This window comes from Homalodisca vitripennis, chromosome 1, assembly GCF_021130785.1.
Source record: "Homalodisca vitripennis isolate AUS2020 chromosome 1, UT_GWSS_2.1, whole genome shotgun sequence".
Lineage (NCBI taxonomy): Eukaryota > Metazoa > Arthropoda > Insecta > Hemiptera > Cicadellidae > Homalodisca > Homalodisca vitripennis.
In genome coordinates, this window is record NC_060207.1 from 175,532,358 (window position 1) to 175,545,819 (window position 13,462).

The 13,462-nt window shown below is 34.9% G+C and overlaps 1 protein-coding gene across 3 annotated transcripts in view; it reads left to right on the forward strand.

Moving 5' to 3' along the window:
* LOC124352756 (transcription elongation regulator 1) overlaps positions 1-9,877 on the forward strand; it is a 72,627-nt gene extending 62,750 nt beyond the window's left edge. For 2 of the 3 annotated variants that reach the window (XM_046802413.1, XM_046802414.1), the window contains exons 18-20: positions 1,629-1,706; positions 3,067-3,287; positions 9,414-9,877. In XM_046802413.1, the coding sequence (XP_046658369.1) occupies positions 1,629-1,706; positions 3,067-3,287; positions 9,414-9,483 (369 nt within the window). In that variant the 3' untranslated portion in view covers positions 9,484-9,877. Of the gene's footprint in view, positions 1-1,628; positions 1,707-3,066; positions 3,303-9,413 lie in introns of all 3 variants that reach the window. The other variant, XM_046802415.1, reaches the window with a different exon arrangement.
* Positions 9,878-13,462: the final 3,585 nt, after the last annotated feature.

The following is a 13,462-nucleotide window of genomic DNA, read 5'->3' on the forward strand; positions in this document are numbered from 1 at the left end:
TACATTTAAATTATGTGCTGTTTCCAAAAATATATTACCTATCCTAACTTTTACCTCAAAACTTGTTTGTTTGTTACCTCAAAAGCGTGCACAGCTACTTACTTTATAGATTGATCTCTAAAAAAATAATAACTTTCAAGAGTAAACATAATCTTATTACCACATTTATACTTCTGTAAATATTGCAGTTAAAACAAAAATAGAATTAAATATTAAATTTGAATCCTACCTTATATTTGCATATGTACAATATAAACAAAGTTTCATCTGTCACTTAGTGTCACTGAATTCTACCGTGCATTTGCAACCTCCCTGTCGAGTTGTCTGGCCTAGCGTTCGAGTAAATGGTAGTACTTCAGTTGAAAAAACTCCACAATTACATCCAGGGCAAAAGAAATTGGTTTTGTTTTCCATGTTTATATACACTCACATATGGCACACAAGAGACAGTTTGTGTTGGGCAGTTTCACAAGTTCATGAGCACAGCCAAGGACATCACCAGGTGGAACAACTGCTCATCAACAATAACATTATTATTAGAGTTTACTTCAATGTCAGAATAAACTTCGCCATCACTAGAAATACGACGATCCAAAACAAGCTCCCTCAAGATCACTTTATCAGTCTCTAAAAGTTTTCATCCATAGTGAAAACTAAAACTATAACCTAAGAAAGCTAAACCAAAGAAATAACACTAAAACACTATAAATACGTTTTTCCACAAATACTATTGGTTTTGTAACTCCAAACACAAAACCTGGCACGTGTTATAATTTCACAACAACATGGCTGACGTGTTTTACGTTCACATCAGCTGTCCATAGAGAACAATGTTTTTATGGCAAACAAGGAAGACAATAATCAAAGTAAGAACAATAAGTCAGTACTATAGTTAAAATGCTCTGCCAGAATATATAAAATAAAAATCAATTATATGACCTTAAATGCCTAAAATTTAAATAACTCTACATGATGACAAATATTTAACGCCAAATCTAACAGACATTCTTTTCATGCTAGCTGTAGAGTTAATAACAAATTTTTTCATATAATATAAAATTACATACTCAAAAAACAAATTTTTTCATATAATATAAAATTACATTCTCAAAAACTTGTACCTAAATATATTTATAAAAATTTGAACTTAGTCAGATCACAAGTTTCCCAAGTAAATGAATTTTCAAAAGTTGCTGTTTAGTTGAAAAGCGTCAAAAACTTGCACCCTTTTTCATTGTTATCAACATCAAAACTGAAAGTTATTGTTCATAATTTATTTGCTTTATATGTCTAATCAAGGAAATAGACAAACTAGATTTTAAATAAAACTCCCGTTATTGTATCTCTACTAACCAGTTAGCTTTTAGTTAACTTTCAAACTCAGGTATATATACTGTTTGATGTGAGAACAAACGACGTTTTAGCAATGATATAAACATCTATAAAAGTGTGTATTAGTTCTTTTCAGTTGAACTCCTAACGACTATTCATAAATCCTGAGCACTTTCCAACCAAGTCTCCTTCTCGCCATCACCATATGTATAAAGACGGTCATTGGGACTATATTATTAGTCTTCTGGAAAGTATTTTTTGTTCTTTTAATATATCGAATATGTTATATGTTTCAGAAATGTGAACGAGAATTCAAAGACTATATTAAGGATAAAATGGTGGCTGCGAAGGCAGATATCAGAGAACTGTTGCAGGTAAAATCTGTTAACATTCACCTCTTAAGAGTTATAAATAAAATAGTATTCTGTGGTGAAAGCATTATGTCTTGGAACAAGAAGTAATAAATTTATTGAAAAGACAAAATTTTTTGAAATAGAAAACATATTTATTATGTTTAAGATTCAAGAAATGTTATTGGTGTTAGACTATATATTGACACTATGGAGTTCGCATGGAGTACTGTAACATGAGTGCTTGTACATTGCACCATTTTGTTTAGTTGTTACAACATAACAAGGTTGTAATATGTGCTTGTACACATGTTATTTACTAAAGCCTCAATTGATTTACATGTTCAAACTAAAACAAAACAGTCTATAATATAATAGTAATAATTAGTATAATACAAATTAGGATGTTAGATATTAACATAGACAAACACGTAATTTATACAAAAAATAAATTATTGGCAACAATTTATTTACAATTCAATACAAAACCTAGTCAGAGTATGATAATTTGTATATTAGGTGTACACTCATCATTTGTATAAAAATTGAAACATTAGCAACAATTTATCTACAATTTCAAACGTACAAAACATGTTTCTCTCTAGTTATTTTCTAGCACAACAATTTTTAATAAGAAAATAAAGTTAAAATAATTTGACAAAAATCACAACACATGTCACTCAGTCCAAAAAACTGAAACACTGATGCTTGCGTTTAGTGCAGTGGAACTCTCAAATATAGTACTGCAGCGCTCGAGAAATAAATCGATAGAAAAAAGACTAGTGCGATACAGCAATTGTCACTATATTGATAGGTGCCGGTGATGGTGGGGGAAGGGGAAGTTAGATGAGCACTCAAGGCCATTTGCAATGCCAATTGCGTTTTATCAACAAAACACCTGGAGTGCGCTTGCACTCAATGTGAGCACCAGAGTGCTAACAATTGTTAATTTTTTTTTCGTAAAACCAGAATATAAACTAAAACAAAGTCTGATAAGATCTAAACAAATATGTGTTATGCCTGTGTATTGTAAATCTACTGTGCTAATATTCATAAGTCATTTAACTTATGGAGTTTCCTTGTGGGGTAGTGTAGGATCAGCAAGAGAAATGTTTGTCCTGTAGAAAAGAACTGTGCAGTCAGGTGCATGTACCACAGAATATTGATCTTTGACCTTAAAAAAGTAAGACCAATACTTAGAGTGTTTTAAAATCTGTATGTCTCTACAATATTTGGGATTTTTATAGTTTTCGTTTGAATTAATTGTAGACTTTTAACTTAACTTAACTTATTAGCTAATTATATTGATTTTTTATGTTGTAATGCAACTTGTCCCATTACAATTAAGATTCTTGATCCATTAACTGTGAACGGTTTGCTGCAGGAAACCAAATTGATCACACACAAAACGTTGACCATGGTGAAGGAGAATGAAGGTGCAATGAAGGAGATTGAGGAGATTCTGAAGAAGGATAAACGATATCTGGAGTTGGACCACATCCCAGAGGAGAGGCAAGAGCTGGTGATGGGTTATCTGGAGGATCTGGAGAAGAGAGGACCTCCCCCACCACCCACAGCATCCGAACCCTCTCGTCGCAGTACCAAGTGAATATGGCGGCTGTATGTCATGTCATGTGTCTCTTTTGTGTTGTAACTCCACTAATTTGTTTCTTTCATTTCTTCCATTTCTGTTGGTGGTATTTTCCGTTTGTGTTAATCGTTTTATTGCCAGTAACATAAATGAAAAAGAGAAAGGAACAGGAAAGAATAATATGAAGGACTCTGGTCTCCAAATGTGGTGTGTGAGTGAAAGATTTAGTAGCAATGTAGCTTTTGTTTAAAATTGTTTTTAATAAGAGAAGACTCTACTTATTACATCATGAGTTACACAGTTAGTTATGTTTTGCTCCAAATCATGACAAAACGATTGATTATTTAATAACTAAACAATCTTGATCATAATGATGTTTTCATAAAAACCATTAACTCTGACTGGAGGGGTGTGGTTAATGTAACCTGTAACCTATCTACTTAAAAGTGGATTAGAGGATGGTTTGAGGCTAGGATGAATGTATTGTCACTTGATGGCCACACTAACCTGTCTATGACAAGGATCTTGTATCCAGGTCATTGAAGGGTGACGAAGGAATAGAATTAGTAAATTTATTTATCACTGAGTTATTGACACACACATCGACACAGAATATATGCTTGAGTTGAACATAGGCATAGAAAATACAAACTTCTTGTCAAATATTTAACAAACCATATTTTATTTTGTTGTCTATTTATGAGCAGTCATACACAAAGTATAAATAAATTATGTTTTAGCACTCAGTCATTTGTTACTGTCTATCAGGTGTCATCTGTGAATAGACATCATGCTATTGCATAAATTCCTATTTATAAGAAGCCAATTAAAAGTAGGCAGTAATTTTTTCAACATACTGACTTTAAATAATTTTCAATTGTATCACCAAGTGATATTAGCCAGATGAAATTACACGAGGGTGAATAAAAAATTAACCAGACTTTTCATTTAGAATATTTATTGGAGAATTCAATTTTGAACTCATTCTTTGTTTTACATTCTCTCATCTTTTATTTGCAGATTTTCCCCATTGATCCGTAAGTTTGTTATTGCAGTCATCAGAGATTGAAGCAGGTCACATCTGTAACCGATTGTACATAAACATTTCTACTCCATCATCATCAAATTGGTGGCTTCCCAATTCTCTTCAAATAGGCCAAACATGCGGAATTCACACAGGTTGATAGATTGTGACAGTAGGATGTTCAGGCATATTCCGCCTTTTTTGCTAGTAGGCCAGTTTTTCAGCATCAAGCAGTTAGCAGTAGTACGCAGCATTAACTATACATTGTTCATGGAGAAAATAAATAAGTAAATCTCTGCAATTCAAAAAAAAAATTGCGAAAAAGCGGATCTCTGCTCCTAGGTTGCTATGAATGGCTCTTGTTTTTCATTGCAAAATTGTTTTTGCCAGTTGTATACTTATGTCCTTGAAAGCGTTTTTCTGAAAACTCATTCTAGTGACAAAAATTTGATAATTTAGCTGCCCTTATGAGGTCAAGGTGTTGCTAGACTGCCCACTTTACTTTCTACATTTATAATACCTGCAGAATTAAATAAATATTTAAAACAATTATTACTTAGTTTAAAATACAATAATGTGAATTACATTAAATATTATAAGGTTTGGACGTATTTTCAATTAATTTATCTGCGATTCTGTTGACTGACAGCATTATGCTTAAAACTTAATTTCGGAGATATGTGAAATTTATAGGAAACAGACACAGCATATTTTGTGTCTTAAACTGTTGTTCAGTTTGTTTTGAGTAGAATATTGAATCATCTTGTAACTAGTATATGCTACCTTACTGGTGTAAGTCATGTTATGTGTAATCGTGGAGAGAGGCACAGTCAACTTCTAAAGGATTGTTTGATTTTGTGTACGATTCTATTCGTGCAGGGAGACAATATACCAGTGACCTGCAAACTTTCCATTGAATGTGTATTCTGCCTAGTAATTAGTTTATCTCACAATAAATATAACATTTTTAATAGTAGAAACTTATTGTTTCTGAGTTTTTTTTATTCTTTGAATCAAATTTTGTTAATCGCGGAATCTGGTTTTCACAAAAAAAGTCTAAATCAAGTGCAAGGTATATACTTATTAACATTGTGGTGAGGGAAGTGCCTGGTTTGTCTCATTTTATTTTCATTTCCTATTGACCACAATTCCAATCTCTTGCGATGCATATCATCATAGGGGACATTCCTATAGTACTCTTTTGCAATTGTTTGAACCTGTGGTGTACTACGCCTCTTAAATCAAGAAAGCTGTCAGTCTCACTTTGACGTTGTTGCCCACTTGGCAGGGCTTTAGTCTTGATGATGTGGTGTGAATAATGCTTCTATTGGGACAAATGGGATTTGGTTTCCAGGTCATACCTATATGTCCAAGACTTGTCACCACCATGAAGTAGGGGTCACTTTTCATGGAATCCAACATGTCCTATGAGACTTCACATGAGTTGCTTTACCATCAGCAGCTTCAGGACAAATTTCACCACCACTCTCTTGATTGCTAAGTCTGATCAAAATGGAATATAATGATAAAGTGCTGGTGCCCACCTGTACAAAATTTTCTCTGATAGTGCTGTGGGATCTGGTGAGTCACCACAGCATTCACTTTTGTAATGATCTTATTATTTCGGCACGTCGATGGCCGGCTGGAGTGTGGGTCGCTCTCCAATATTGTGTGGCCATCTTGAATCCAACTTGCTAATCTTGAAACCCTTAGCATTGTCACTAAACGCTGTTGAATCTTCAGAATGGTTTCCACTTGGAAGTTGCCCTGTTTTTGGCAAAATGTATAATAACTTATCTTTAACACGTTGACTGCTGACGGCAAATACATGTAAATTGCAACCAGAACCTAAAGTCTAATATTTATTAATACACTTACCATTTGCTATCAGAGGCAGATTTATGGGCAGATAATAATGTCCGTGATCTAAAATGGCGGATTACATGACGTCACGGCGGATCCGCGGGGTCAGCACACGGAAAGAGTTTTGTCGCACAGAGCGCGGCTAAAAAGTCTAATAACGCGAGTGGCTACCGTAAAAACAATCCAATTTTAAAACTATTTCATTATACAGTGCAAAACAAAAAACAAATAAAATTATATACAATATTTACAAGGTCTTGAGGGCATGGCTTTACTGCTGGCCTCTGTGATATATGTCAAAACAATTGACAGCACAAAGTCCTGGTTTACCTGGGACAAACAGAACATGTATAATGTTGTCATCTTCCTTTTCTTTTCATTCTTGTAGCATACCCTACAATCTTTAACGTTTTCTGTCACCCTTTTTATCCCGTTCTTCATTTTGTACAAGTTTGTGGGTTGGGTTTCTTGGCGGTGTAATGAGAGGAGCTTGCTGCTTTGGGGGTAAAAGACTCTCTATCAAACTGCTTCTAAAGTCGTACAAAGAGAGTTTTTTTGTCAATTGCATGCATATTGTGAAGCTGCATGGCATTTTATTACGATCATTTGCATCACATGAATAAATATCTTTTTATACCATCGCAAGGTTTTACGCTCGCAAGGATAATAAGAGAGCATCTGGTCCGCTCGGTCGATGCCTTTCATGTGTGCATTGTATTGCACTATTGGCAGGGGCTTTTGGATTTCCTGCCCTCTCTTGTTCACAACCGTGACCATTTTCATTTTCGTACTCGTTTGATACGTACATTACAGTACGTTTGTCACGCCATTTCCCGACCATAATACCTTCTGCATACTGAGCTTGTGTTTCCCCTTTCTTTAGCTGGGCGCTTTTCACTGCTGCCGGATTGTGTTTCCTATCTGCTCTCAAAGTTCCAGTGCAGTAGGTTTTTTCAGAGAGAAGCTTAGCTGCCAATTCAAAACTATTATAGAAGTTGTCTATAAAAATGGAGTGGCCATTTCCAAGTTTACCTTCCATGAGTTTCAACACTACCTTAGATGAGTGACCTTTACCAGACAAATCTCCGTCTTTACCATAGTAGATTAAAAATCTCAATGTCAGTCCAAAAGGCTCAGTAAGAGAGTATAACTTCACTCCATACTTATGGCGTTTGCCTTTTATATATTGGCGAAACACCAATGTTCCTTGCCACAACAACCATGGCTTCGTCCAGTGACAACTCTTTACATGGATAGTACACCTCATCCATCTTGTTGTTGAAGTGGTCAACAATTAGTTTCACCTTTGCTAAAACGATCAGTTTCGTTTCCATTTTCTGATGAAAAATGTAAAGCATCTGAGTATGAGGAGGAACCCAATCTCGGCTCATATACTCTCTAAAAAGTGGCAAATTGTACAATCTATTTGTTTTCAGTAGTCCTGGGGAGTCGGTTGAGACGAATTGAGCCAGTATGCAAAAGTAGGCCTAGAAAGGTTTTTAATTCTGCCACTTCAATGTCCTTCCATCTTGTGACATGAGATTGTGTAGTTGTTGTTGGTCCACAAAATAGTTCTAGAGCATATTTGTTTGTTTCAATGCACACTTTTTCAAGGAATGGATCGTCCATCAACATAAAAAACCAGTCAATCGGTGATACCATTACCTGGTACATCTACTAGCAATCTATTGTTTCCGGTTGAAAGGGATCTGTCTTAGTCCATTTGTATTATTAGCCCATGAAGGGTTTATTACAATATATTCACTATCACTATCCGAACTGTCAACAGCAGTGTTTCCACTGGATTCACTATCCACATCTGATGCTTCATGTCAGTAGCAACTATTTTCTGTAGCACGGTTGGCAGACATGGTGAAATGCAATATAAAACTTGTATAATACAATAGTACAATTTCACTACACATAAATAAACAACTCACTAAGAATGCATCAACTTGCACATGCTAAAAACGCGGGAAACAGAAACAAAGTACAAGTCAAGGTCAACTCGGAACCACACGCCACGCTCAACGAATACGAACCGTCCCGGCTGAGAGCTGGGCTCACACTGAGCAATAGTCGAGACTATGGCAACGCCACCGCTTACCCGCGGGGCCCGCATTGAACGTGTTAATCTTTCTGTTATTATCCTTCCAAAAGAAGAACTGACGAGATCACTAAACCTCACTCAAATGCTACCAGCCAGTGCAGTGACTGAAGCTATCCTTAGCTGAGAAGAAATTCACACATGCCTGAAGGTTCAAGGTTGGCTCATGCAAGATTCTAGATTCATATCCATCTTGTTGATAATTTTTGAGCAGTTGTAGTATGTACTTGTGGAAGGGAGCAGTAGCAAACTGTATCTAAACTATGACATCTGCAGTTTTGCATTTAGAAGTGCATTTAGTTATTATTACCAAGATTTATGTAGATGGTCCCCATAGTTATTGTTATGACTTTAACCATTAAAAATATTTTTGTTGTTTCATTTAAAAATAAGATCAATGTTCTTTTGTTGTTTGGGATATTGTTTAGTTCTAATAATCTTCTCTTACACGTCATGTAAAGTAGTGTCCAAAATGTCATTAGTCCTTAAAGAGTGAAATATTTATGGATGAGTGGGTAAAAACCAGTATCCTGAATTCAATTTCAAAGATTGATGTCAGTGCAGGCGTGTGAATGTAGGTGATAAGGGATTATTTGATTTTATTGGATTTTTAAAGGCTAGTTCAGTAATATGTAATATATATCTTATCTTAAAATGGTTTGTTTTATTTATATATAAGTGTGAAAAAATTTTAAAAATTACTGATTTTTAAGAAAACAAAATTAGTGACCTCCAATTGCACATTTTACTATCAGACTCCTGTTTTTTGAAATTGTACTAGTTTCACAAAACAAAACTGTGCAAATATGTAAGCATGAAATAGATCATCAAGAGTGTATTGACTATGTCCAAAACCTCTTTAGGGGTACCAAGATCCCTTTTTTATTTAAGTTGTCTGATTGTGAACAATTTTTTTCTAAAAAATGTTTCAATGCCTACTTTCTAGAAAAAAAATCTTCATCTCCAAACCATGTAAAAATTGGTAAACCATGTTTGCTGTTTAAAAACTGCAGTTATTTATTGTGTTGCCATTGAGTATCAGCTACAACCATTGGTACCGTTACATGCATTAACTTTTCATATTACAGGTATTAAGTACAGATCTTTATTACAGTTATTTGAGTTCAGCTATTTGCTTTGTTTCAGATTGGAGGATGAAGATCCTGGTGAAATTCCGGCACCTCCTTCGATGGACATTTTCCATTTCAGCTCTTAAAAATTCAACCAAATACAATAAAAATTGGCTGGTACTTAGATTTTTTTAAATTTACAGGGGTAAAATTATCAATTGTTTGAGATTCATCTATGAAATAATATATTGTAAAGACTGACAGGTAATATGGTATTGTAATACGATCACAAAACAATTTGTTCCTAAATGTTTTGTTTATTCTTATATTTTGTTACTGAGTTTTGCTGAATGGTAGATGTAAGTGCTAACACTGTCATTTCTTTTAAACTTTTACTACAATTATGTATGTATAGACAAACCGTGATACAATTGAGATTGTATATGAGCTAGTTTAGTTTTATGTTATTACCACAGTTGTAAAGCAATGACATGTTTAGATAACATGTTTCCTTTTTAATAAATATAACTTGATGAAATATTTTGTTCTTATTTGTTGTCATTTTTCCTATCATATCCTTTTGATGTTAAATTTGTGGTTTTAATTAACATATACAGACTACCTAACTCTAAGAAGATGCTTTAAGTACTATAAAATCATTATACTGTTAATTACCATTAGTTTTCTATGGTGACTTTAATGTAGATAATTTTAAGGAAACATGAGTCAAAGAGTGTTTTTATGATATCTTATTATTCAAATAAAACTCGAAGTAATGTTTAAAAAGCTACAAGATCTATGGAAATACCTAACACTGAACAGGATTATTTTGTTACGGATTTACAAAGTAGAGCATACTACATTTATTCATCACCACCCTTCTTATCACACCATAGTTTTCTGTTATAAGGGGTTCATAGTCACCACTAGCAAAATAAAGAGAAAAATTGAGGAGAGGAAAAAAAATAACAAGTCCAACTTAGTTTTATTTGAACGTTTACTGCTATCCTCGATTTGGTACTATGCCTAGACCTGCATGATATGTTCAGATATGGATCATAACACTTTGCCATCATCATTAAATTATATGACTGCACTCCCAGATGGTCAGGCCACTAAAGTGGCCATGGCTGTTCTCTACATCAAGTCATTGATTTTGTGACCACGTCTAATCCCTCAGCTCGGCGGACCACTCAATGTGCTCAACTGTATAGAGCAGTTCAATACTTAACCAGTTGTGGCTGGAAAGTGCTGCCATTCTCAGCCAAATAAGTAACTAAAGTAATATTTTTCTATTTTCAGCACATACCGTAGTAAAAATTCATAGTAAGAATTGTTTTTATACAAGACAATAGACAATGTACTTTATTTGCAACAATCATAGAGAATGGCATTAGCGTCAAAAATATAACATCACATTATAAGAACAAATATTAGTTGTGTCAATATTATTACATGTTTATGTCAAAAGTTCTCCAAGATAAAAATTCATTTATGGAATAGAATGGGTGTTTCAACAGCCAGGTCTTTAATGTTTTCTTTATGTTTTCTTGGGACTTGATGTCAGCAGGCAGGCAGTTGAACAACTTCGCTCCCATATAGGATGGCTTTTCTTCAAATTGAGCAGGAATGGTGTTGGGGAAGAGCGAAGTCTGCAGCATAGCGAGTGTTGTGTTGGTGTACGTCACGGCCACGGGTGAAGTTATTCTCATGGGCATAAGTTATTTACACTGAGTATATAGAGTGATACTACAGTTAGAATTGAGTGATCAACAAAAGCAGCTCTACAACTGTCTCTAGACTGCAACCCAGCTAGTGTTCGTATGCACTTCTTTTGTAAGATTAGGGTTCTTTTGTATATTTGACGAACTAGATATACCCCAAACTAAAATACCATACCGAAGATGTGTTTCAAAAAGTGCATAATAAGCAGTTTTTGCCGTCTGCACATCACTAATTGTCTTTATTCTTCGGATTACATAAAGTCCAGAACTTAGCTTCCTGCAGAGACTGTCAACATGAGAGGTCCAATTAAGACTTGTGTCAATTATAACACCTAGATACTTGGCAGCTTCTACTCTAATCTATGTTAGGTAGAGTTCCCCCCCGCTTCAACCTTTCGTCTTCCCATTATTAAATGTTGCGATTTTGTTTTCATTTAGTACCAGGCTGTTCTGATGGCAGTACTGAGTGGCTACATTCAGTGCTATGTACGTTGACACTTCAAGTGGCTCTGTTTCCTTGTTACTTAATAAAAGCACAGTATCATCCGCGTACATAATAGTGGTAGCAAATTCTTGCAGATACTTAGGCAGGTCATTTTGTAAAAAGTACAAATAAAACAGCCCCAATACAGAGCCTTGAGGTACGCCTCTCGAGTTTGTTTAGCAGGCTAGATCTCACCGAAACGAGTCATACCATTGTCCGAATGAACCAGCTGAACCAGTTGTTGTCTATCAGTCAAATAGCTGTCAAACCAACTCGCTGAAATTCCAGAAATTCCAAGAGCTTTCAGTTTTGTTAGGAGTTGTTTATGATCAAGGCTGTCAAATGCTTTACTAAAGTCTAATAAAAACAGATTGCACAGGTATTGCCATTTTCAAGTTGATCAATAATGTGTTCTATTAGACTAACTATAGCGGTTGATGTAGAAACGTCCTTTGATAAAACCATGTTGCTGACTAGTTAGTAAATTATTTTCCAGGAGGTGAGTAACAAGACGAGTCAGGGCCACCTTTTCAAAAACTTTAGATATTGTTGATATCAGCGATATTGGTCGATAATTACTAGCATCAAGGGTGCTACCCTGCTTGAAAAGGGGAATAACCTTCGCCAATTTAAGCCTTGTTGGAAAACCTCCCTTCTGCGAATGATCGGTTTATCAGTAGAGTTATTGGGTCCGTCAGTTCCATTACACAAAATTTCAGCAGCTTCGAAGATACCAAGTCAATTCCATAAGAACATTTTGTTTTTAAAGAAGATATGATCTTTATTACTTCGTCTGAAGTGGTAGGAAAGAGTGTTAAGGGTGGAACATTATTCTGAGCAGGTACAAGTTAGGGGTGGTTTTGGATTAGCCTCTAGAGCCTTGTCTGCTGCTGTAACAAACCTAGAATTTAGGTAATCAGCGATCTGGGTAGAGTCAGTAATTTTCCCTAATACCGGATCCATTAATTCCTTCGGACTATGTGATATTTTTGTTTTCCTTTCATTATTTACTACTGCCCATAAGGCTTTTGACTTATTTTTTCTGCATGAAGAATTTTGTCTGTTACTTCTTTACGCCTTAACTCTTTAAGTCTTAAATCATAGGCTTTCTTTTTAGAGGCAGTGTCTTGCTTATGAATCAATTGACCAGTAGTGTTGTATACAATCTGTGCTTGTAAAAAACTTTACGTAGTCTTTCAGCCTCAGCATCTGTTATTTTATTTCTCCTTTTTCCTTTTACTCTAGATTTTTTTAGTGGGCAAGCAGAATTTATTATCATTCCCAAGGTGTTACTAAACAAATTGTAGGCTGTGTCTGCATCTATAGCAGTAATCAGATCTTCCCATGATTCTTGTTGTAGTTTTATTTTAATGTCCCTCATGTTCCTTTTCAGAAAATTGTCCGTTTTTTCAGTCATCTGGGCTGTTGGTTTTACCTGCTGGTGGTGTAGCGTACAGAGCTGTGCCGTATGGTCAGAGATCCCCTCATCCAAAACTTCCACTGTTATTGTTTCATCTTCTACATTAGTACACACACAATCTATTGATGGATTGTGAAAAAGGTGTTATGCCAGTATCACTGTAGCTGCTTTAGTGTATCCCATCAATTTATTAAAATACTAGTGCATTTGATGGGGACAAATTTAATCTGCAAATAAAAATACTTTTAAAACTGATCAATCTATAACTTAAATGATATATTTACTTAATTTGGTTAAAAGTAAATAATCAAATCAATATAGTTTCAACCTTGAAGTGAATAAACTATGTAAATTATTTGAGAATCTTTAATTTAAAGAACCGAAGGTCAAATACTGCCATTTAAATCCGAGTCAAAGTGATGTACATCACTACACAAGTGCTTAGTGGTGATGCAGAACCCAACCAACCAATACGCATGGCCCAACGAGCTGAGAGG